Source organism: Labrus bergylta, chromosome 6 (assembly GCF_963930695.1).
Source record: "Labrus bergylta chromosome 6, fLabBer1.1, whole genome shotgun sequence".
Lineage (NCBI taxonomy): Eukaryota > Metazoa > Chordata > Actinopteri > Labriformes > Labridae > Labrus > Labrus bergylta.
The window spans coordinates 30,958,038-30,983,382 of record NC_089200.1 but is presented as its reverse complement, the minus strand read 5'-3'; the positions used below and the strand labels follow the sequence as shown (position 1 = coordinate 30,983,382).

The 25,345-nt window shown below is 38.2% G+C and overlaps 2 protein-coding genes across 4 annotated transcripts in view; one reads left to right on the top strand and one right to left on the bottom strand.

The window, feature by feature from the left end:
* Positions 1-215: 215 nt before the first annotated feature.
* On the bottom strand, positions 216-6,255 carry srd5a3 (steroid 5 alpha-reductase 3). Its single transcript, XM_020643778.3, has 5 exons — positions 5,988-6,255; positions 5,254-5,405; positions 4,153-4,338; positions 3,940-4,065; positions 216-1,923 (listed from the first exon to the last, which is right to left on the bottom strand). The coding sequence occupies exons 1-5, from the start codon at positions 6,206-6,208 to the stop codon at positions 1,664-1,666; spliced, it is 945 nt and encodes a 314-aa protein (XP_020499434.1). The 5' UTR covers positions 6,209-6,255; the 3' UTR covers positions 216-1,663.
* Positions 6,256-11,923: 5,668 nt separating this feature from the next.
* kdr (kinase insert domain receptor (a type III receptor tyrosine kinase)) overlaps positions 11,924-25,345 on the top strand; it is a 34,784-nt gene continuing 21,362 nt past the window's right edge. Inside the window, exons 1-15 of one of the 3 annotated variants that reach the window (XM_020643788.3) lie at positions 11,924-12,196; positions 13,438-13,531; positions 13,954-14,156; positions 14,993-15,114; positions 15,512-15,677; positions 16,900-17,039; positions 18,677-18,860; positions 19,182-19,302; positions 20,337-20,503; positions 20,597-20,753; positions 22,287-22,410; positions 22,508-22,619; positions 23,386-23,721; positions 24,037-24,183; positions 24,607-24,738. In XM_020643788.3, coding sequence (XP_020499444.2) covers positions 12,130-12,196; positions 13,438-13,531; positions 13,954-14,156; positions 14,993-15,114; positions 15,512-15,677; positions 16,900-17,039; positions 18,677-18,860; positions 19,182-19,302; positions 20,337-20,503; positions 20,597-20,753; positions 22,287-22,410; positions 22,508-22,619; positions 23,386-23,721; positions 24,037-24,183; positions 24,607-24,738 — 2,272 coding nt within the window. In that variant the 5' untranslated portion in view covers positions 11,924-12,129. Of the gene's footprint in view, positions 12,197-13,437; positions 13,532-13,953; positions 14,157-14,992; positions 15,115-15,508; positions 15,678-16,899; positions 17,040-18,676; positions 18,861-19,181; positions 19,303-20,336; positions 20,504-20,596; positions 20,754-22,286; positions 22,411-22,507; positions 22,620-23,385; positions 23,722-24,036; positions 24,184-24,606; positions 24,739-25,345 lie in introns of all 3 variants that reach the window. The other 2 variants (XM_020643787.3, XM_020643786.3) reach the window with 2 other exon arrangements.

The window sequence follows — 25,345 nt, the reverse complement described above, 5'->3', positions numbered from 1 at the left end:
TTGTATTTTCCACATTGTCTCCACATTGAGGCTTAAAACTAGAAACAAAACATTTTTTCAGCTCGGGACATGAAAGAGCAAGAGCACTTGAATGCAACATTAGATATATGAAAGACCTAAGACAAAGAGCTGCAAATTAGCAGTAGATTGTTGACCTCACACAATTTAATTGATAAACTGTCAACACTTGTCAAGGAAAAATAATACAAACTCAATGACCACACGAAACAGAACTTTACTATGTAACGTTTCTTTCAGATTTCAATTATACCAAACAATAGTGATGAAACAACATAGAAAGCAATGGGGAAAATAATTTGAATAATCCATAATTACAAACATTTTAAATTATACAGTCATTTACAAAAAAACAAACACAATTAACTCCACCTAAACCAACCCCAACAGTAAATCAAATCTTGCTTTAGAATAATATAAGGGCAGTCAATGTGTAAACTTTAAACTGTTAATATTCTCTTTATTAAGTACTTTTATAATGTGGTGTTTTATTTTTTTTGGCATTACAGTCTGAGTTGAAAAAAATCAAACTAAGAACCACAAAGAAATGTTTAAAATTCCATGACTTCTCAGGATTTTAAAGACAATGGGAACCCTGTCAGTCCCAATAAATCATTAAACAAACAGATTAAAACGATTTAAATCAGTAACAATAATATAAACGGAAATTAACTAGCTTCAAGATACATTTTAATTTAAATTGACAGGCCTTTAATAATCAGAATAATCAGTAGGGATTATTTCTAAATTGATAAATAAATACAAAAAAATTGTAAACCAAGCACAGTTTACAGTAAAAATATGGACAAAAAAAACCAAACAGATTTCACCTTCACACTTGGATTGCTTTGTATTGAAGAGCAGTATCTCAAAAAACAAACTGCAATTTATGTTGTAGTTTTTCTGAAGATTTAGCCAATATCAGAAAAGGCTTTTCGACATCAACCTTTACTTAAGCCTTGAAAATCATTCAGGTTTCCGTCATTTACAACGATGTCGAGATACAAAAACCATTTACAACATTTGCAACAATCATTTTCATGATTTCCCCCTCTTTAGTTAATGTTTATTTTTGTAGTGCCTGCATTAATAGTTGTTTTTTTTGCAAAACTTCATATGTTCCAATGAAAGTAATAATAAAAGAATACATTATTTGGATATCATCTTAAGTTTTATAAGACGTTTAATTTGTAGAAACACTTTTTACATCCATATTTTGGCCACATAAATCATCGTTTGAGTTCAAACAAGTTAAAGTTTCTCCAGCAGAAACAGCTCCCGTCTCACATGCTGGAGCTCTTTAACGCTGTTAATGTTCCTGCATCTCTGCCATACGTCACATTCTCGCCCGAGAGCCGCTAGCTGTCACTTATTGAGCAGCTTCACCTGTTTGAGAGCATCTTGTCAATCAATGCTGAGAGGTGAGTTGTCACACCTTGTCATGTCTTTCCCAGTTTTGTAGTTAATTTAATCGTTTATTTGAATCAGGGACAGTGCACAAAAAAAAACATTAGTCTCAGAAGAGAAGAGATGCTTTATACCAGATTTAGATAGCTAGCTAATTTCCATCTTCAGGGATGGAAATGAATCTTGTAGGACTTCACAGGTCCAGAAAAGAAGAACGGAAACAGTGATGACGATACCCTCACAGCACAAAGGGTACGAGAGCCTTCCTGTTCCTGGGATATGACTCATATTTACTGATATAAAATTCATGACAGAGCTGAGCCTCCAGAGCATGACTGAAGAGGACGTAGAGGAAGACGGTCCACCAGGTGAGAGAAACACCTCCATACATCAGGTTCAGGGAGACGTAAAGCAGCAGCTCGGCCAAATAATGAGGACAGGACACGAGCTCGAACCAGCCGCCCTCTGGAAGTCTGTGAGCCAGCGTCTCCACAGATCCTGAAAAACATCAAATACACCCACCCTTATTATTCATCTCTCACAACTTTGGTTAATACCTGTCTGTGTTAAGTTAAAGCTGCGTTAATCTGTATTTTTGTGGGAGTCTTTTGGTTTTCTGGCTCACATATTCGCTCTGAACAATCTTCCTGCAGCAGGCACTCAACTGTTCTTTAATCTGTATTCATGTTTGGTTGAATATGATGGATGCTGCTTTTTGTTTTAAGGAGCAAAGCACATTTCGTTGCACAATGTGCAGTGACAATAAAGGTAACAATCCAGGCTGCATGATCGAAGAGAAAGAGTTTTAAAAAACAACATCTATGATTTAAGACTGTAAACTTGGGTATACGTTTTTGTGAGAGAAGTTTTACTTTAAACTTATTTTATGTATACGACAACAATCCTGTTTTCTTTCCCGGCATATTACTTTTACTCACAATGGCTTTGCCAAGCTTTGAATTTTCTTTTACAAAATGTTTATTTGTCTCACCACTCCCACCTCATTTTATAAGAATGTTTAGACAACTGTGTCTTATACCTGTTTTATTGTATCTCTTTACTTTCTGAAAAACGTTTGTAACTTTGACTAGCTGCAAAACATGTTTCAGTTTTGCTCTGAATAAAAAAAAAAAAAAAATTTTAAAAACACCTATATCATGAGGCGATGCGTTGGAATTGTTGTCAATGTTTTTGTGCAGTTTAGAAATGATGTAGGAATCTGCTCATTGAACACATTACATTAAACAATGCGTTTCATGAAGACCCTGTCGGCTGTTATGTAGGGTTTGTGAGTTCGGTCTACAGCTGTTGAATGTATTCATTGAAATCCGTCTGCCTGCATGCAGTGATGAAACAATAGTCACTTTATTGTATTTATTTGTTGAGTAATTCATAATTCTCACAGGAAGCGGGAAACCGTATTTCTAAACATATTTGTTTGTTCATGAGTTCAACTCAAACTAATCCGGGATAAAATGACCATGTGAACTATTGCAGTTTAAATCTCGCTAAATATGAACTTATGAACTAATAAGAATACAGAACGTACACGGTTTGATGCTGCATCGATCGGTTTGTTTATGTTATTTTGTGAATTTGGTGTTTTAAATGACCAATGTGTAAAATATCTTCTGAATAAAATGATAAAATGACCTTACAATATCATCAGAAGTTAAGGTTACATGTTATGTTGAAGTGCTGGCTTCTCTGACAACAATGCAGCAGTCAGTATGTCCTTCTTTAGATAAACTTTAGATTCCGATGCGAAAGGTTTGTTTTTCTTTGGACCAGAGAAGGAAGGCGGACCAACGGGTGCAGCGATGGAGGCTGGTTCAGATAAAACTGTTTTTACCAGACCTAAAAAAGCCTCTTCTTTTTCTTAAAAAGCTCCCTGACCAGAAACGTTGTAAACCTTGGATAAATATTGGAGATGCTTTTGAAAAATGGAGAGAGGTTAGAACACAGAAATGTTTACAGACCGATGCAGAGCTGGATAAACACTGAAGCTTCAGAGTCCACCACATGGTGACCTGTGTGAGCATCGAATATAGAGAGGAGGGGGGGAAGACAGCACTCTCCAATGTTTTGAATTTGAACTGCAGTACTTAATTTAAACGCTAGGTGTCAGAGTTATGTACTGCTCCTTTGAAACGTTTGATTTAGATTACACAGTACAATTCAAATGTGAGAATGATTGGAAATCATTTGAAGTAGTTCAGTTTCCTGAGGATTATCTCACAGCCATTACAAAGTTTTAAAACGGTAATCCACTGTGGAACAAAACCTTTTAGTCATCGTGACCCCTGAATTATGAAAAAATATTGTAAAGGTTTGACATGGGTCAGTGACAGGGTGTCAGTTCTGTTTAAAGCCCAACAATACTGAAGTCTGGGTATGTTTCCTTTCTTTTAAAAATCAACCGCTTTAGATTTGGAAAAATGCCATTCCTCTTCTCTCTCTTCTTTCCATTATTTTATTTTAGTGACTGGTCCAGAGACAATGGCCTCTGCCTACCTGACTTCCCAGTGCGAAGAGCGGCCAGATGGACCATGCATTGATGCTGCATCAGTGAGGCCATGATGAAAAGAACACTTCCTGTCACATGACACCAATTCAGCTGGGAGAGGAGAGGTCCAGAGCCTGAGAGAAAAACAAACTGGAACATTAATACCACAAAGCAGAAGCTGTGAATGAAAGCTGTAGAGAAGAGTTTAGTTAAGTTTTCACCTCTTTCAAGACGATCTGATCCGAGCACCGTCAGCCCTATCATGATGTAATAAACCAGACCGAACACATACTGCACCAAATGCATGGCCCCGTCTGAGAAAACGCTGACAAACAGGCACTCGTGCAGCCTCCTCAGGGAGTGGAAGGAGAGCAGCAGCTGCACCAGCACAGTGACCAGCTGTGGGACTGCAGACACAAACAATCACAATATGACATAGCAATATATAGCAATTATTTCAGCTACTCAAACTCCCCTGACCGGGATGTTCACACATGCCCCTCATAATGGGAGACTATCCCTGATGGACTGGAGGGGGTGGGGGTTTCCCTGAGGTAAGACATACTAAGGCGCACATAGGCCTTGTTATACCAAAAATAAAAAATAAGATAAACTCGAGAAGTCTTGAATATTATTCACTATTGTATTACTGAACTGTTCAAGAAATTTAAATGAAAATAATATTTTATTTGCTAATAAAAAGTAAAATAAAAAAACAGACTTTCTGTCTTTAACTGGGCCATATATCCTCCTTGTAATGCAATAGGCATTCCTTGTATTTATCATATTTTACTGACAGCAGTTTGTCCGAATGTGATGCCCCTTTGTTGCTTCACACAGCTCCCTCTAGTGGTGTCTTGGATGCCAATACAACTGTCAGCTCCCTTTTCCTTGAATGCATTTAAAGGAGTCAGGGAAGTCTTCGAACAGCCATGAACATGACTAGACTGTATCTGAAATGTATGTAGAGGGAGTTGATCGATTGTTTTGTTAATAGTAAAATAATACTTAATGAACAGTCTAACGATTCAATCCGATTACGTTAAGTTATCATGTCAATGATTCGATATCACGGTGGGTTGCATTCTCTATTTTCTATATTACTGCACATGGCTATTTCATCAATGAGGACAAGCAGTCAGATAAATATGAACTCCCATTTTATCATTTGGAAAGTGCTTTAGAAATAAATGTCAACATAAATGTCTTAAATTGTAAACCAAAATCAATCAATGATTTCGGTCCAGCCACAGCTGGAAAATCCACCAGCAATAACACTACCAGTGCAAATCAGAACATGAGCTAAGAGGATTCAAACCTACCTTGACTGTCAGAGTTTGGTACACCCGTCAAAATGTCTAACAGTCTGTTCAGCCATGATGGATAGGACTGGTTCTGAAAGGTGAAGTTCAGGTACAAGACCAGAAGAAAACCATTCCAGCAAACAGAGACGGCATAAAAGTGCCAGAACCATCTGAGACAGAACAAAGAGGATTAAGTTAGGACTTTAAGATGTTTTAATCAAATTATCATGAACACATTCACCCTTTGAACCTATTATATATATATATATATAAATGACAGCAAATATAAATACCATAACGTCTATAATATTCTCAGGATTAGCAGAAATTAAACCATGAATTCAATATTCTTTAAATTAATATGAATACATTTAACTTATATAAAAATTTTAATATAGCCTAAATACATCCATCATTATCAGCGTCCACAACTATTATAAATATATATACGGATTCTATAAGACTCAATAAAAAGCAAAGTATCATGAAATCCTTTGAAACTTCTAAACAAACAGAAATCTGTTAATAAATTCTGAGGTATCAAATTACTGTAACTATATTTTTTACTTTTATTTAAGGCTCTTAATGTTGAAATGTCTAACTTTTACAATAAATGCATCCTAATTATATTAAGTTGCCATAAACAGATGTAAAGTGTTTAAATATTTGGTAATAAACAACATGTTATCATAGCTTAGAGTACATTTTTCGTAGCTTTAAAAGAATCGTCTGTTTAAAAAACAAATCGTTACCTTTTCGGGACGTCAAACACTTGCAGCCAGTCGTCTCGTTTCAGGTGTTTCGTTTTTCCGTACCTGATAAGATCCTGAAGTAAAACGTAAACATGACTTTTTTCGTGTCCTCTCGGCAGGTGTCGCGAAATTTTGTGAGCACAGAAAGCTACAAGGAAGCCACAAGCCAGAGAAGACCAAAAAACATCAACAAAGCTGAGAAAAACGGATTTCAACATCATTTTTGAGCTCTGCTGTGCGCAGACATTGTTGTGTGTAACACAGAAGAGAGACCGACGGGAAACAAAATTAATAGTTCCGACGGACACCCATAATGGCGGGAAGGGAAACACCAAATAGTTATTAAATTGTTTTGACACCGCTTTGCCAAGTAGTTGTGTGAAATATATTGAACTGTAACTTGAAATGCTTAAACGTTTCATTCAGTTTAAAATGAGAAACCAACAGCAGGTGGCAGCACCTGAATCTCTCAACCAAAGATATAAACATGTTTATAATATATTTCTATGCTTTCAACAACATGCAGCCCCCATGAGGACTTCAGCCACCAGAAAGAGCCAAATGTTTCTACAAATAGAGGTAAAAAAATAAATTGATAGCTTGTCTTGGAGTGTGACAGATGACGAGGTTGTTAAAAACCCCATGTTTATGTGTGTCAATGCCTGTAGCCTTACTAGTTTGTTGTCAGCAAACCTTGTATGCAACAGTGTGAAAAAAAAGTCCATACTCAAATAGTGATTTCATCAAGCTGTCGTTTTCATTTTGAGATATTATAGCGATATATTTCTGAATAAATGAATGGGTTAACACAATTAGCCTAAATATAAATAAATATAAGTCTCAAAGCCCAAGTCATATCATTTTTTTAATAGACAATACTTTATACTAAGAGGCTGAAATCAGTTCGGTTTGAGTATTTTTGCACATTTAAAATACTTAAACAATTATTTGATCAGCAAATGACTTAATGATTGATTGTCCAATCAGCTCTAATTAAGATTCTAATAACAAGAGTGTACACATGAGTCAATCGTAAAGAACTAGCCTAGTTCCTTACAAGTAGATTCAATGTCGACTCTAGAGTATGTTGGGACCCCAGGGGCCCCTCAAACCTAATTTTGTATTGTTAAAATTTGTCTGCTCATTAACGTGAATCTATTAAGTAAATATGGCTTGTTAACTTAAATATTGTAGAAGTAGGATGTATAGATAAATGTGAAGTACAAAGAAGAATATTTTGCTCTCAGATGTTGTGAATATCTGAGTTCTGAGTTAAATTCTGTATCGGCTTATCACACTTTGATCTTCAGGACAGTTTGACCAAACATGCTGAGCGACCTCGTGGCCTCGGTGCTTCACTCACGCTCCGCTTTTGCTGAGTTCTCTTCTCACGGGATCATAAGTCTTGTGTGGGTTTGTGCTCTGTTCAGCGCAGAAATGTGTCAGAGGGAAAGAAGTGTGTTTGTGTGAAAGACGTGATAAGGTCTTTGAGGCATTAGAGTCCAGGATGCCTCTTAGAGGAGCACAGTATCCTGTCTGAGGAAGTGTGGACTGTTTCCTGCTTCCCTCAGTGTCCTCCTCTCTGTTCACTGTGCCAAGAGCCGGACCCTCATCAGGCCCCCCAGAAGGCTGCAGCGCAACATTAGTGTGGCAGAAATATAAATCAATAAGTTCACATTGAGCACACAATCAAAAACATTGTAGACTAAGTTTTGATCACAGATTCATTTGATTTTAAAAAACATCAATATATATGTTTCTTTCAAACTAAACTGAAAGGTTCTGCCAGGGAAAAGCAGAAACTTTTATCCTGTTAAAAATGTTTTAATCCTGCAAAACATAGATGTCTGTGTTGCTTGAATTTTGCCACTTTCCTTTTCATACAGAGATACACAGTACGACACCTAACAACTTCTGATGAGATGCATTTGATTTGAATACTTCAACCAAAAAACACTCTTACAGCTTCTTGTTTGTCTCTGTTTTGTGTGGATTTCAATTAGCGTTGATGTTGTCAAATGTTATCAAATGAAGCAGAATTGTCCTTATTACTGACAGACTAACTAGTTAGCTGCAAGCTAGCCCTGACTGGTCATTTGACATGATACATGAGTACAAAGGAGGGCGCTCACAGACACAGATCAGACACACGTATAATTTACCTTGTGACATTCAGTGATCAGAATCTCAGTTTATTCAATTTCCTGGAGATGACCACAAAGTAAACAAAACTGTACGCGTAAAGTTTAGTTTTCTCATGAGGTATACAGAGATGATCGTCCACTGTGACATTTAGTTTGTCCCACTGACTTGACAGTGAGTGTGGGTCAGTGGGCTAGCTTGTCACTGTAAGACATACGACTTCTGCTGTTAAACTATTAAAATCATCGGAGAGAAGCATCCAGATGATCCAGAACTTTCTGATGTGAACTAACAGTATGCTACCTTCCTGACAGGAGGAAGTCAGAGCCAGAACTGGCCTTGGTATCATTCATATTAATGTTCAGAGCCTTGTCCCAAAATTGGACCTAATTAAGATTTGGACACAGTCAACTGATACTGATATTCTTGTATTGTCTGAAACCTGGCTTAGTAAGTCGGTCTCAGACAAATATATTTTTATTAAAGGTTACATTGTCTTTCGTTGTGATCGGCCCAGAAAAGATGGTGGCGTTGCTATTTATGTTAAAAATAAGTTCCATGCTACCATCCTAACATCTGTGACCATCAGCAAGCAATTTTAACTTCTTGCCCTGAAACTTGAATTCTCTCAGGGCCAGTCTATCTCAGTTGTTGTTATAGACCTCCTTCAGCCTGTTTGGAAGCCTTGTCGTCCTTATCTAGCTATGTTGCTGGACTAAATTCCAGTGAGCTACTTTTGGTTGGGGATCTAAATTGTGATTGGCTGTCCACAGCCTCAGACAGCCTTAGATCTGTTTGTGACTCTCTAAACTTGTCTCAACTGATTGATAGTCCAACTCATCCTAATATTAAACAACCCATATGATCAACCCTACTGGACTTAATTTTGACAAATGCCCCTCATAAGTATACCCATATAGGGTTTTTTGCAAATGATTTAAGTGATCATTGTGCCATTGCAACAGTTTGAAATGCCAAACTTCCCAAAACCAAGCCTCGGCTTCTTCTTAAAAGAGATTTTAAACACTTTTACGAACAAGCTTTTATACGTGATTTAGCTTGTTTTGATTGGACCAGAGTTTCTCTCTTTGACAATGTAGAGCTAGCCTGGAATTATTTTTATATATTTATATTTTTATATCTCTATATATATATTTGTTTTTTTAGAAAAAGAAAAAATATCTTTCACAGAAATGAACAGGGCTCTGCCTCAAATGCTGTAAACATTTTATAATACAACCATGGTACATTGGTGCAAAAAAACTTGTTTTCATTTATTGCAGAAGCAGAGGATTTTCTGGCACAACTTCACCAACTACCAATGTGCATAAAGAGTGAAAGGCTTAGAAGAGGTAAAAACAACTCAACACTTGTAGCACAAAGATTTAATTTAAAATTCATCTAAATGCTCCTTTTCTCGTTTCAGAAGTCGGGTTTTTCTCCTCGTCAGATGCTATCTGCACTCTGCCCTCTTTTCTGCGTCAATCACAACAATACGAGTGAATGCACAAACACACACCCCTCCCTCTCTCAGTACATGAATGCTTCTGTGTTGAATTGTGGGACACTGACCTCCCAAAGCCCTCGTATGATCGCAAAGCATAAACACAAACACTGCCAAAAAAATGAACAGCTTTTTACTCATCAAGACTTGATGATGTCAGAAGTGATTAATGCAAACTTTCTCCACCTCTCACTAGAAAAAAAAACAGTTTTACGATAAATGAGATTATTTTTGTATGATCTTGAAATGACTATGTTTGTTTGCCAACAGTTGTTAGAAAAAAAAGCATAATGCTGGAAATGTCAGACTTACTTTGACAGAAATAAACTAAAGTGAAACTTTAAAATGATCTTTAACTTTAAAAGTCTTTCCTTCTCCTTCTTTCCCCAGAGATTCTTTAAAATATTTTTGTGTTTCTCTTTGTCTTTGAGAGGTCTATTGTTCAAAGTGTATTCTGGAAAACAAAAGCAGAAAAAAAAAGGAAATTTTGTTCTGTTTCCACCTTTTCCAGAGGTGCATTCAGTGAGCCGTGTGCCCTGCAGGAAGCGTTGTTTAGGAGGAGGGTGGGCGGTTTGGTGAGCAGAGAGTCCCTGTAGAAGCGACCAGGCCAGGAAACATGTGGATGGAGCACACACACAACCCCATCATCCCCCAATAACCCTGCTGAATCCACGCCAGCATCAAAACACACACCTCCTCCCCCCCGCCTCCTCAGGTGAAGTACTTCAATCCTCACTTTTGAATTCCAGTGGAAAACATCATTAGATAGCAATGTAATGTTTAAGTAGAATTTGAAGAGACATATTTATGAATCAATCATTACAACCCGGTAAATGAACTACAACAGTAGGGTTGTCATGGTTCCAGAATTTTAAATTGATAAAGATCAAATGATATGGATACATGTGTCTATACCGCGGCAAAAATACAGAAGTCCTACACATCACATATTGGCAAACCCCTGCGCACTGTCTACTGAGGCACAAAAACATGGCTAATGTTGAGTAATTTAGACAGCTCTCTCTCTCTCTCTTTCTCTCACTGTAGATTTTGGTTTAAAAAAGGGACTGAAGGTCTGAAGTACTTCAGTACTTTTAAAGACTATCCATTATTTAAATAAGAAAGATTGTATAGTTCAAGAGTTTCAAAGTACATAAAATATTGAAATCCTCAGTAAACACTTTTGGGATTTATAGAAGTATGATTTGATAACTGGGCCATTGTCAAATAGAGCGTTGCTTTACACTGTGCAATCGATTCTTTTCTATAATGATTACTCTCCTTGGATTTAACTTCTGTAAGCCCAATAATTAAGACTTTAGGTAACACTAATATTAAGGTGCTTGTAATAAGCATTAATAGCAGGTAATAAGTCACTTATAAGACCTTATTAGATTCTTATTAACACAAATAAGACTATATCAGTGTTAATATAGGCATAATTAACACAGTTATTACGTCTTATTAGACACTTATAGGATCTTATTAGAAACGTATAAACACTTTATATACTGTCATAAACATTAATAAGATGTTTATGAACATTAATAAGACTTCATGAGTGTTAATTAAACTATAAATTCATTTATAATTGGCTTGTAAGATATTAATTAACACAAAGAAACTTGTTTATAGACCACTTATCAAAGCTCATAAGATATTTATTAACATTGATAAGACTTTATTAGGTTCATATTAATGCCTTATAAAGATTAATAAATACTGAAACATGCACTTATCAAGAGGAGCTTTATTAACAGTTAATTAGTGCATAATAAAGTATTTATTCATCTTTATAAGGCATTAATATGAACCTAAAAGTCTTATCAATGTTAATAAATATCTTATTACTGTTTATGACGGTATATAAAGTGTTTGGTTTTTAATAAGAGCCTATAAGTGTCTTATAAGACATAATAAATGTGTTAATTATGCCTATATTAACACTTAGTCTTATTTATGTTAATAAGAATCTAATAAGGTTTTATAAGTGACTTATAAGTGACTTATTACCTATTATTAATGCTTATTACAAGCACCTTAATGTAAAGTGTTTCCAGACTTTATCATCAGTCTCAAGGCTAATGTGTAAGTTAATATATTTATAACTCAACAACTAATGAATCTCCCCTCAAACACTCTTCATGGTTCAGTGTATTGAGTTGTTCAGTGTCCAACCACTCTATAGGCTGTGTGTGTGTGTGTGCGTGTGTGCGTGTTGCTCCTCCCTGTTTGGCTGAAGTGTCTCCATCGTCATCAGATTCAGGGTGACTCATTTAGAGCTGCACTTTACACCCCGCTGGTCACCGCCCGCTGCCTGCTCCGCTGTTCATCTTCATGACTCTCACAGACTTTCCTCAGCCGTGGAATATAAAAAACAAAAGAAAAACAAAGGATTAAATCTGCGAGTGTAGGATTACTATCACATTACTGAGGTTTTTTTGGGGGGGGTCTTTACTGGGTGTTCATGAGGACTGTGTCCATGTCCTCTGTTGGATGATGGCTCCGGCAGTCTCTGTCATTCCACTGTTGGGATTTATTCTGGAAATCAGTTGTGTGGCTGGTAAGAGAATAAATGAAATACTCATTAAATCTTCTTTCTGAACCGTTTAACCTGGAGGTTGTTCAATAATTTATGTAATGGAACTTTGAAGCTTATAAAACTTTTTTTTTTTTTTTGATTTATTTTTGGGCTTTTCGTGCCTTTAATGTAGAGAGAGGACAGTGGACAGAGTTGGAAACCAGGGAGAGAGAGCGGGGAAAGACATGTGGAAAGGGGCCACGGGTGGAGGTGAACCTGGGCCTGCCGCTCGAGACGAGAGTCTCAATACATGGGACGCGCGCCCTAACCATTGCGCCACCAGCGCGCCCCTAAGCTTATAAAACTTTGCTCAACTTTTTTTTCTCTGTAATTTAATTTTGGGAGGACAAAATCCACAGGTTTTTGCTTTAGGCTTTTGAGGCCTTTGTAACATTGGTTATGTGTTTACAAAGGAATAATAGAAATGTGAAAATGAAAGGTTGGCTGTACTGTTTGTCAGCTGCTTTCTCATGAAGAAATAATACAAGGAAAGAAAGTTGTAAAATGTGACAATCTGAGAAAGAAAAATGTCCTTGCTGCGACTTCTTTTGCTTAGTTTTACTCATGTTTTTAAACGTACGTCTGATGTAGCTTTGTCAGGCTCTTTTTCTTTGCATGTAACCCTTAACACTTTATATTTAATTGATGTTTGATGCTACGTTGTTCTTCTCTCATTTGTTTGCTGCAACTCTGGAGCAATCTGCCTCCACCCTTAACAATAACGATGAAGATATTTCTAATTTATCTGAATCCTTGTCTGTATCTGCTGAAGTGGACGGCCTGGTAGGTTGATTTAGAGGTCATTGAGTTGAATTTAAGACGTACTTATATAATGCCTACTTGGTCAGCTTAATGTGTTTTTTCCATACAATAGAACATGAGCTTTAGGGTCTCTCAGGGAGGTGCTGGGCTGTGTTCGTATCCTCAGAAACAGGAACCCCACCTAGGCCACACAGTGCCGGGCCGTTCAGTCTGACCCAGCCCATCTTCCCCTGCTTCCTGTTTTGACAGAACTCCGCCATTTTCTACCACAACGGAGGAAAAATGGCCGGACAGCCACAGTTACAAAAGACCTTTTTGTTTTTCCTGCATTTTCCTGCCTCGTACTTCTGACCTGATTATATTTCCATTTAAAGTTTCTCTGAGGAGGACCTTAAACCTAAAAATCACCTTGTTTGTTGCAAATGCTCGCTGTAAATAATGTGTGTTGTTGATTTCTCCAGCCATCGATCTGAGGTTTATGCCCGACCCCCCAACACTGAACATCTATGGCATCCACAGGATGAACAAATCTGACAACCTGGAACTAACATGCAGGTACACACTGACTCTTACTTTCAGTGTCCAAAACAAAGGTTATCAAATCTTTGGCTACTTTGACAGTTTTTAAATGATACAATCTTTGTTATTTTAATGATCAATGGCATCGAAAAGTGCAGCTTTTTAAAGTATTTTTAACCAAAAGCTGCCGTAAGAGAAAGACAGAGTGAGCACAACACACTGGAAAAGTTTTGGTAATGAAATGTTTTCTGCAATATAGACAGTGTGCTGGAGTTTGCCTTCAATATTTGATATTTAAAAAACATAAAATAACTCAATACTGATTGTCTAGGACCTATTTGAGTTGCCGTAGTATAGAAAAAGGAATCGGTATTGTTTGCATCTAGAATTGATCAAAGTGTAATATCTGGTATCGTTACAACCCACAAACGCAACATTTATAATTCCCCATGTTTCAGAGGTCGACAGTACCTGACATGGACGACCCCTCCCATCAGCACTCGTTTCTCCACCAGCGACTGCAGCGGATCAGGACTCTTCTGCACCACGCTCCGGATCTCCAACGCCACAGTCAATGAAACGGGACAGTACCAGTGCTCCTACAGAGACCTGAGAGTGGAAGAGGGCAAGACATCAGCATCGGCCTATGTGTTTGTGAATGGTATAAGCATCCTTATTTTGTATATCTAGAGGATCTGGAGTAATGGGGGCCGGGCTATGCAGAAAAGTTTACGGTACACATGCTTTTGTAAATCTGACCCACAGGGATGGCAGAGCTTCCATTCCTTTTCTTATACAACAAAGAAAGAAAATTATTCTTCAAATAGTTTACAAATTATTGTTTTAAATATTGATAGAACCACAAGAGAAGAGTAGCAGACAAACCTCACAGTTAGTAGAAAACTACAGGATATCTATAAACTCTTCATAAAAAAAGCTGTTTCTTCATGAGTCAGCATGTCGTCTCACACCGACCCGGAGGCAGCAGGCATAAAATAATGATCATAAAGAAAAAGTCAAGCTTGACACTGATGCTTTCGTTTACTTTTGCTGCTCATAAAGAGGCATCAGTATTAATTTCAGTCTGTTTCATTCCCAGTTAAAAATTCAAAACAGGGGCTTTAAATACATTTTTATTGAAGACAATTATTACTGCAGCTTTTATGAACGTCATCATTTTGACAAAATATTAGAGTTGAACAAATATCTTGTAAATGTTGTTATACATAGTTGGACATGCCTTTCCTACTGTAATTCATAATAGAATGGAGATACCATTCTTTATATCTCATGTTGATCAAGCCACTTAAAGGATCCCCATTTTAAAAGCCACAATTTTTTACATAACACACAATCCAGTTAAAAAAAACCTGATGGGACAAAAGTCATAATGCATGATAAGCCACTTAGAGCCTGATTACTCCTTTGCTCCTAACCTGTCGATCAAACTCTTCTTCAAACTGATAGAAAATCATGGTTGTTATGTTTTGTTTTCAGATTACAAGATGCCGTTTGTGCCGCCTGAGAAAGAATACGAGGTGGTGTTCATCAGCGAAGGAGTGCGGGTTGTGATCCCCTGCAGAGGCTCAGTGGAGAATCTCAACGTTACACTTCATACTGTAAGGAAGTGTTCTCTCTGTTTCTACAACACAACACAACACAAACAAATACATCTACATCTACACAAACACCAAAACACAAACAAATACAGCAGATTCACCAAAGGACAACTACATACCACTAAATATGAAAAAATCACAATCAAAGACAAAAACATAATAACGTAACAAACCAACAACAACAACAACACAACCATTTGTGGTTTTCTCAAGCTGCAGTATATTGAGTCCTCATGGCCACCGTAGTATCAGTTTCTGTTACTGATGGCTCTTTTGGTTATCTGAGGGTCTATCTTTTGAACAGCCAGATAAAACACTCATCAATAAAATATCCTGATGGTGATGTTTGTTCTAATTCAGAGTTCAAAATCAGTAAATTTATTGTGTCTGTCAGAAGTATCCAAACAAGGAGCTCCATCCTGACGGGAAGGATTCTCTGTGGGACGCCCGGACGGGGTTCACCGTTCCCAGTCACCTGATCAGCTACGCTGGCGTCGTGTGCTGCCAGACTCAGATTGGAAATGAGACGTTCAAGTCCCCCCTCTACATCGTCGCGGTTGTCGGTAAGATTGAATGAGACACACACAGGGAATGTGATGTGAATGGAGAGTGATAAAACTGGAAAAGTATTTCACATTTTATGTATTGGTCTTACTGTAATTGTTAAGGAAATTAGTAAGAACTTGACTTCAGACAAGAAAGATTCAGGAGACTCATATGGCTTAAGTTGAAGAATATACATACAAGAATACTGCGGAGGAGAAATGGAGTATCAGAACACGTCTGATGCTGTGTCCCTGCTCTGCCAATTCTCTCAAACTCTTCCAACGCTTTGCTACATATCCAAAAAGACATTATTGTCGTCAGGGTCACACTGACCCACTTAAACTAGTCTGTGATGTCTAGGACAATTTGGAGCAGACGTTAAGTCTAGCAAACAACATTCAGATAAAGGGGAAGACCCTTGACACACTAAGCTGTCCTTGCTTTCTAGTCACAGCTGAACTCTATCAGGTCTGACTGACACCAGAGAACAGTGAATAAACATAATGATGTCTGTACATTTAAATCTAAACACATAAGGACAGAAAATTCCACCACAGTAAATACAGTCAAACTGAAGCAGATAAACATGACTGAATTAATAAAGATGTGTTTCCACCCAAAATACCCAGAACTTTAAGTCCCAGAAACTATTTTTTAAAGATTATTTCGGGCTTTTATTGCCTTTATTAGAGCTGTAGAGAGACAGGAGAGAGAGACAGAGAGTGGGGGATGACATGGCCAGAAACAGAAAAAAAACCCACCCCCAGGAACCAGTTTTTAATGATTCCCTCTATAGACTGGCAAACTGAAGACCTGGGATGGAGGAACGACATTTTTGATACTGAAACTCTACAAATCAATGGCAAAATTTACGTAATTTTTCCAGAAGAAGAATGATGTGTGTACCTGAAATTAAAGTTATGGATAGGAAGAATGTCATTGTGGATATCTGAAATGCTAATTTTGTCCAGGAATAATTTAACCCATAATGAATACCCAGTTTATAAATTAGATGTTAAAACCACTTGCCATATGTTCCTGGTCTAACTTAGACCCTTGTCTCTGTCAGTAACACAATGGGTCCTCTTCCCTGTGGTAAAAAACTGGACTAAAAAATGGAGCTGGCTGAGGTACTGAGTGAGTGAGGTAGAGTCTGTGCACAGAGAGAGAGAGAGTCTGCAATCTCAGGAGAACAATGGCCTGTCGACTGACCACGTGTCTTCCCTCCCTTTTCCGCAGGATACAAGATCTACGACCTCACCCTGACCCCTCCACAGCTCAGGCTGTCTGAAGGGGAGCGTCTGATGCTCAGCTGTATGGCTCACACCGAGCTCAACGTGGGCATCGAGTTCAACTGGACGCACTCTGGTCAGGCCCTGGTCAGTGCACAACCCTCTCTGTTTTGATCGTTGGAGAGCTTGTATCTGTATCATGTGTCACTCCTCTATCAGCAGGTGCTATTCATAAAGCTTCCTACGAAAAGAGTTATTCCTCTTTCAGAGGAAAGTCTAAAAGAATCCTTAGAATCATAAAATGTGATCAGACTTTTCCTTTAAAGTAAAGTTATTCACAAAGCATCTTAAGAGAGCTCCTAATGTAAAGAACTGAGGAGGACTTTTAAGAAGCTGAAATGTTTCACAAACAGACGTGAAAGACGTAGAGGTTACAGAAATGTTCTCCAAATACTGAATCACAATATATTAACTACACACCATGGATTGTGCAGGGATTACAATAATCCATTTATTTGAATAGGAATCCTTTAGTTCATCTCTGAAAATACAAAAGTGTCTTTTTTGTGTGTTTTGATGTTAAGCCAACAAAGAAATCTTCCTCTTTTCTGATTTTTACAGTTTTCATGCTCAGTAGAATCCTGGTTGTGTTTGTTAAAGTATCACAATAATGTGTTGTGTATATAACCATTGTATTCTGTTATAGTCTGTAAATAGAAATTCTGATTGGCTTTATCAACACCGCATTAAGCAGATTTGTTGCTCAAGTTGAAATGTTTAATCTGTAATGCATTATCAGCTGAAATTTTATCAAGATATCTGTTTGTAGAGATCAGTAAATCATCGTTAGGCTACAATTAATTGGAGCTGGAAAGTCATTTATGTGGATAACTTAAAACTATTTCTCCTTCATACACCAAAGCTTGCTGTTACGCAATCAAGCAATACAGCTCGGACTACAAATGTCCTACAAATGGAAATCAGAATACTTCACATACTGATAATTCAGATCCCCCAGAAGAGGCTCGGCAATTTAATGTATATTCTGCATATTGAGGTTGTTAGAATCCTGTATAAGCTTCACAGTAGTTCTCTGTCTGTTCTCGCGTCTTAACACCTTGAACTGGTTTATGAACATTTTCTGTTGGTAAAGAACATTATTATTATTATTCTATTATTAGTCAATTTATTGAACATGTTAAGAAAATACAAACACAAAATAAAAAGGACAAAAAACAAAACAAAAAAGCAAACTGGATCCTCAGGATCCATAGCAACAAATAAATAACTAAATAAATAACTAATATAGTTCATGTTCAAAAGGGATAGGAAGAAGTTAAAAAATGTTCTGGTCCTACCCCTTCTTATTTTTGTGCTTTATTATTCACAGAAAAATTCAAATGTTTTCATCAATCAGTATGTGATGTTGGACCTGTTGGCCTGAAACAAATTAAGTTTTTAGATAAAACAACAAAATAATGGGAACAGATTAACCAAGACCATCAGCCAAGAAATAACCAAATAGAAAAACAGAAAGTCACTGCTCCAGCTCATATCTATTCAATATTTTGTTCCTGAAGCGTTCACATGGAAGCAGAGATAATAAAAGACACAACTGCAAAGACACAATCAGAAACCTGAACACTGTCATGACCATGAGAAGAGGAACATGAATGATGAGGCTTCCAATGTTCCAGCTTAACATCAATATCAAAAATGAGATCAAAAGCAGTGTAAATAAAAAAATAAAACAACAGGATATTTAACTGTCTCCCTGATGTTAGAGCTCGGTGAACGGTTCAAGGCCGACCCACACTATACCCCACAAGAAGAAGCTGTGGAACTCTCTGGAGCTGTCCAACACGCTCATAGTGGAGAACGTGACAGTGGATCACACAGGAGAGTACACCTGTACAGCCTCCAGCGGGAAGATGGAGAAAAGTGCCACAGCGTACCTGAAAGTGTATGGTAGGTGTACTCATGACATCATGTTCTCATCCACAGCTGTTCCGCCCCTATTAGTCAAGCTGTTTGGACTTAAAACATCCCTACAGTTGATTTAATCTGATAAAAAAAACTGCTTTATTTGGACATCTTTTCAATAGAAAGTGTTGCTCCTTTAAAATTTTAATTTAGCTTGTAGTTATATAATATTAAAATTTTTTGACTCTGTTTTGTCCGTCTTGGTTTCCTTTTTCTTTGTTTTATCCAAGCTTTCTGTCAGATGTCTTGAACTGACCGTTTAAAAGTTTAAAATCTGGAATTGTATTTGTTTTTTTGTGCTTCCAGAGAAGCCTTTCATTGATATGAAAGAGCCGTGGATGAAGGTGTTGGAGGTAAATGTGGGAGATCAAACATCCACCATGATCCCCGTCAAGTACTCAGCTTACCCAGAGCCCAGCTTCAAGTGGTGAGTGTACAGGAGACTAAGTGAACATGTAAAGCACAAAGGAAATGTTGTCGTAAGTTGGATGCCATAGTTTTTTTTTTTTTTTTTTAAACATTTCATTAAAATTTTCAAACAATATAACAGTTAGAAGACAAAGACACAACCAAAAGGACTAAAACCAACCACTACAAAAAAACAAACCAAAACAGACAATCAAATTAAAACCAGAAAAGATGAATAAAGTAGGACATAAAAATACCCCATTTCCTAGGATGCCGAAGTTTATTGGCTTTGGCGACATGTTAAATACTCTTGGGGAGTGTCCTGAAGACTGACTTTTACCTTTAAGGATTATTCTTTGGCTCTGTTTGAATATTTGGGGTTCAACATGACTAAAAGGTTCAAAATGATTTTGAATTGTTCCAGTAGTTTGCTTCAGCTGACAGACAGGAAACATGTGGCTGTAATGGCTGCAAAGTCATGTTGAGTGCCAAATCAAAGAACGTCCCCACAAGGTGCCCGACAGACTCAAACTGTCATCCTAAGTGAACATTTCAGAAATGATCCCTACAGAAATAGTCGTCTTTGTTAAGCATCCCGTACTTGTACTTTATACTATACTTATTATTACCTTTCATGTTGTCAGTCTGTTAAGAGTAGCCTTGTATCAGCTGCTGTCTCTTTAAGGCCCCCCCTCCCCACGTGCCCACTTTCTTCTGATTGGCCAGCTAGTGCATGATTTGCAAAACAAGCACACTCATCTAGTCGATAAAAAACTGTGATTTTAACTCACTAAACACTGGAGTTAGCTGGTCTGCCACTGCTGCAATCAGCTAGTGTTTTGTGTTTTTGTGTAATGCTTTCCAAAGGCAGATCATAGTAATCATACAAAAGCTAACGCAATACGACCTGACACAATCTACAAAGAGTGTTTCACAACAATTTTCAGGTATTATTCACCTTTGAGTGGGCCTTAAAATATAAAAAAACAGGGCATGCTTTGATTATCTAGATACTTCAGCTAAGTTGTATCATTTCTCTATTTTTACCCTCAGGTTAAAAAATGGCCTTCCACTGAGGGATGACTACAAGATAAAGCAGAAGAGCGATGCCCTCGTCATCCGAGGAGTTTCAGAAACCGATGCGGGGAATTACACATTCGTGCTGACCAATAAGATAACTAAAGAGGAGCAGAGACGCTCCTTCCAGCTGCTCGTTAACGGCATGTTGACACCAACATTTCCTCTCTTTTTTTAGTCTTGAGCTTAATAATTGAAATACCGTGGTGATAACTGTTTGTTTTGTTCTCCTGCAGTCCCTCCTCACATCATACAGAAGGAGGTGGCCGAGGACACTGATCTGTATCCGTATGGCAGCAGCCCCACACTGAGGTGCACTGCTCGTGGATTTCCCATCCCGTCACACATCCAGTGGCAGTGGATGTCCAAAGAGGACTGTCCCGAGGCCTTCCTGTGAGCCATAACTCTTCTCTCTATGTGTTCACAAAGCTCCTCCATCTGTCATTGTCAACAGGTTGTTGATTCAGGAGAGGAATCGCTGTATTCGTGATGTTGACAAAAACAAAAGAGGAGACAATGAGAGTGCACTCTGACCTGATAAAGATCAGCGGATGTGATTCAGGCTCTTAAAAATGTCAACTTTTAAAGGGACTTTAGTTATTGTGTTCAATTATTTTTTGTACAATCAGACATTCTTACAGTGAGCGGGGTACCTCTCCTTTGCAGCTCTGTAGCTAAGCAGCTTTCTCTCAGGTATGCCAAGTTTAAAGTGTGCTGTAAGTAAGGAGGAACGAGTGTTTGAGCAGCTGCTCGGACCATCAGCAGGTTTCTTATCTCCTGTCTACACATCACAGCTCTTCCTCAGTCTGTGGGCTACATTTCCTGTTGTTCCTGTCAAGCTTTCTGTCAGAATAAGATCGTCTTCCTGCCTCGTCTTGTAAACTCTCTGTCACCTCGTTATCTTGTTCTCGGTTTTTCAGACGCATTATTTAAAGATCTCAGCGAACCTTTCCTGTGTTTTCTAATTTGGATTGAAAGTTTGTGTTTGTGCCTCACATGAAAACAAATTGCATAACATCGCAGAAATGAAAAAAAAGATCCAAAAAAAGTGAAACATGACTGAAAGAGTGAAAGTAACCATTCTCTGTTTTTGTGTTTTCTGTGGGTCGGACTTAAAGAGGTCATATTATGCCCTTTTTGGGGTTCATATATTTAATCTATGTACCTACTAAAGTATGTTCACAATAGCTAAAGTTCTAAAAAAGTGTCTGTTTTCATGTACTGCTGCTCCATGCACCGGCTCGCTTCAGACTCTCTCTCTAAGGCTCTGAAGTGCCCACGTTCAGAGTCCCCACGTGTGCCAAGTCTGATTGGTCGGCCTGTCGGCTCTGCCGTAATTGGTCAGTCGCTCAGCACGGTTCTTGGAAATGTCCCGCCCCTTTTACCATATTGCCAATGGGTTTAGATCAGTGACATCACACTGACAAGACGTCACACTGGCACATTTTTATCGAGGGGGGCTAGAACCGAGCGCTACATGCAGCTAATGCTACAGCTAACAGGAGGAGGTAGGAGAAGCCGCGTTTCCGCAGACTTTTTTTTGCACATAGATGTGCTTAAACATGCACAGGACACTTGGAAAACACACTAAAGAGCATATAAAACCAGAAAAAGCATAACATGGGACCTTTAAAGAAAGACTTACTGCAGAAATCTAACACTGCATCATGGAAGTCTCTTTATCAGCAAAATATGTAATTATTAATATCTATATAAAAATACATAAAAGACAGCAAAGCAAAGGAAACAGAGGAAATAGACAAGGTTAGAGTTGGCAGTGCAAACATTCTTTGGGACAAATTTGAATCAAATATTTTTAAAAAAAATGCAATAAATAAAAAGAATAAAATACACCAAAATAACTTGATATATAAAAGCATTTGATTTCAGAGTTCAAAGCAGTATAACCTGTTTTTTTGTGTCCAGCAGGTCGGGGTTGATAAGGTCCGAGGAGCAGATGGCAGAATGTAAAGGTTGGAGAGATATTAGTAACAGCAGCGCTCACCATTCTGCAGAACGCGTCATGACCGACTCTGACCAACACCAAAAGGTTCAAAATTCATCCCAGTTTTCACTTCAATCTATCAGATAAACACTGCATGTTACCTTTTTGGTTATATTTACGTGAAACTGAATTATTTCCCCAGAAAATCATGAGCTCTTTGAAGATTCAGAAAGCCGAGGCTCACGCTCTCTACAAGTGCACGGCTAAAAACAAAGTAGGAGAGGACTCACGCATCATCTTTTTCCACGTCACACGTAAGCACTTCTTTTTTTGTCGCTTTTATTGTTTTTATATGGTGTCGTCTACTGGGGGGGGGGGGGGGTATGCAACATGGCTGACAGGAACACTAGGCTGATTGACAAGCTGATAAAAAAGGCTGGCTCAGTTTTAGGTAGGTGAGGATTGTGTAGTGTGTAGGAGATAATAATATACAGAATATATTGGACAATGGTTGTCATCCTCTTCATGACATCATCAAAGTAGCTGCAGTGGACTGAGAGGTTCAGGAGATCCTTTGTCCCCACAGTTTTTAGGCGTTATTTTCAACACACAGGCAAATGGTAGCAGCTCATAACTGGACCTGCCTCTTTTCTATCTTCTTTTAAAGTTTGCATTATGTGTTGCATCTTTCTGTAATCAGGCGTATATTTCTCTGCACCTTTAAGAAAAAGCTAAAGACCCAGCTCTTTCATGAATACTAACTTAATGATGATGGTCTCCATATTATTGATGATGATGATGATGGTAGTGACGATGGTTTTTGTTTGATAACAATGACTTATAAGATGGTTTCTATACTGATTAGAGCTCTCAAGAACTGCCCTCAATGTTGTGCTTTGCCTCTGGTCACTTCCTGTCAGCACCTGTGTGTCCAATCAGACTCAAAGCTGATCGTTTGCTCTTACTGACATTGTTCCCTTTTTTCTAGATCCTTGCTTGTGTTGTACTTACTCTCTGATATACGTCAATGTATTTCAATATTCAACACACTCTTCTTCTTTGAATGTTTGTTCTCTGCAGGTGGCCTTGAGGTGAGTGTGACTCCAGACGACCCCCTAGAGGAGGACGATGTGGTTCTGCGGTGTAAGGCGGACATGCTGCTCTATGGGAACCTCGCCTGGTTCCGCGTGACAAACGCCTCGGGGTCAGAGCCGGTCCCGTCGGTACAGCCGTGCCGCTCCCTGCAGCGGATGCCTCTGCAGCGTGCCGTGCTCTCCAGCCTGCAGGGAACCAACGTGACCCTGGAGCTCCAACTGCCCAACGCAACCCACCGAGATGAGGGTCTTTACGCCTGTCAGGTGGAGAGCATCAAGACCCGGGAGAGAACCTGCCTGCTGCGCAACATTTCCCTCAAAGGTAAAGAAGGATTTATAGGACGTGAAGAAACAGAAACATGCAATTTTCCATTTAGTCTGAAAAAAAAGTTGATCATTATCTCTTCAGTTAATTTGATCCTAGAGGTTTGTGCAAGGCAAATTAGAAATAATGTACATTTTATCAGAATCAAAATCATGATTTGGTGATTTTGGTGAAAAAGCGATAATGAAGGAGTGTTATAAAGTATTTATGGTAGAGCTATTGTATTTGAGTGTGTTAGGTTGCACGCCTGATCTGTGTTTTCTGCTTACGGTGATATTGATTCTTAATTTATTGTCTGACTCTGATTGTAAGGTCTTGAAGCAGCGAGGATCCTCAACAATTTAACCGATCAAAAAGTCAACGTGAGCTCGACCATCTCTCTGCTCTGCGATGCTGCCGGGATGCCGAAGCCGACGGTGGTTTGGACCAAAAACAACCAGACTGTGGTGGAGGGCTCAGGTGAGAAGCGTTCTGTTTTAGCTTTGAAATTAACACTGATTCACTTCATCACTTAATACAAATATGAAAAAGCCCAACATGCATCTCCCTATCCCACTGTCTTACTCCAACACAGTCTCAGCAGACGGCCGTTCAGCATGAGTCTGGTCCTGTTCAGGTTTCTGCCTCTTAAAGGCAGTTTTCCCTTACAACAGTTAATTCACTAAGGGTTGCTTAGTGCTCATGATGGATTTATGTCTTTTTTGATAATATTTAAAAATGCTTTTACTCTGTGATTTCGGTAATTGTAATTGTTAATTATTATTATTACAAAGAGTAAGGTTCTGACCTGCTCTCTTTTAAAGCGTCTTGAGAACATTTGGATTTAGTGAATTGTTGCTATACAAGTGAAGATAGATAGGTTGATTACTGATCTGTTTTCAGGCGTGATTCTGAGCCGGAACAACCACATCTTGACGATTCAGCGCGTGAAGAAGGAGGACAGCGGTCTGTACACCTGCAGCGCCTGTAACAGTCGAGGATGTGACGCCTCACAGGCCTCTCTGACCACTGAAGGTCAGTCTCTGTCTACACTGTTGCCACTTCTAACTGAACACATGATATGGTGTTTCCTGTTTGCTGATAGCGTAGATGGATCACAGGGTAAGATGTCGCTATGCACATACATGAACACCAGAGCAAGTCATCCGTCTCATTGCAAACTTTCTCTGCCATTTAGTACTAATTTCCTTTTTCTGAAGTCACTCTGTCAGTGTTTGTGGCTTTTTCTTCGTCTTTTAATAATTGTTTCAGGTGTTTTCTTAGATTTTTTGTGTCACTTTTTTGTCTTTTTGTATCTCTTTTGGGGTATATACTGTAGGTCACTGACTTATTTTTCATTGTAGTCGTTTGCTTCTCTTTTGTTTAGTTTGAATCTCCTTTAATCATCTGGTGTTATGTCTGTAGTTTTGTTTATCTTCACACTTGTTTTCTCTGTCTTTGCAGTCTATTTGTTTTGTGTCATGGTGGTTTTGTGTCTTTTTTTAATTGATTAGTGTCACTCATTTCACTCTCCAATCATCGTTTTTTTGTATTTGCATTTTTTGTGCTCTTATTTTGTAGGTTTTGTAGCTTCTCGTTTTGGTCCTTCAGAGCATCTTCTTATTTTTAAGTCTCTTAAGAG

Coding starts and splice junctions, on each gene's coding strand:
- srd5a3 (XM_020643778.3), bottom strand. CDS start 6,208: ATGATGTTGAAATCCGTTTTTCTCAGCTTTGTTGATGTTTTTTGGTCT. Junction 5,406..5,987: donor GTGTTTGACGTCCCGAAAAG/GTAACGATTTGT, acceptor GTTCTGTCTCAG/ATGGTTCTGGCACTTTTATG. Junction 1,924..3,939: donor TCTTCGCACTGGGAAGTCAG/GTAGGCAGAGGC, acceptor GATGTTTTTCAG/GATCTGTGGAGACGCTGGCT.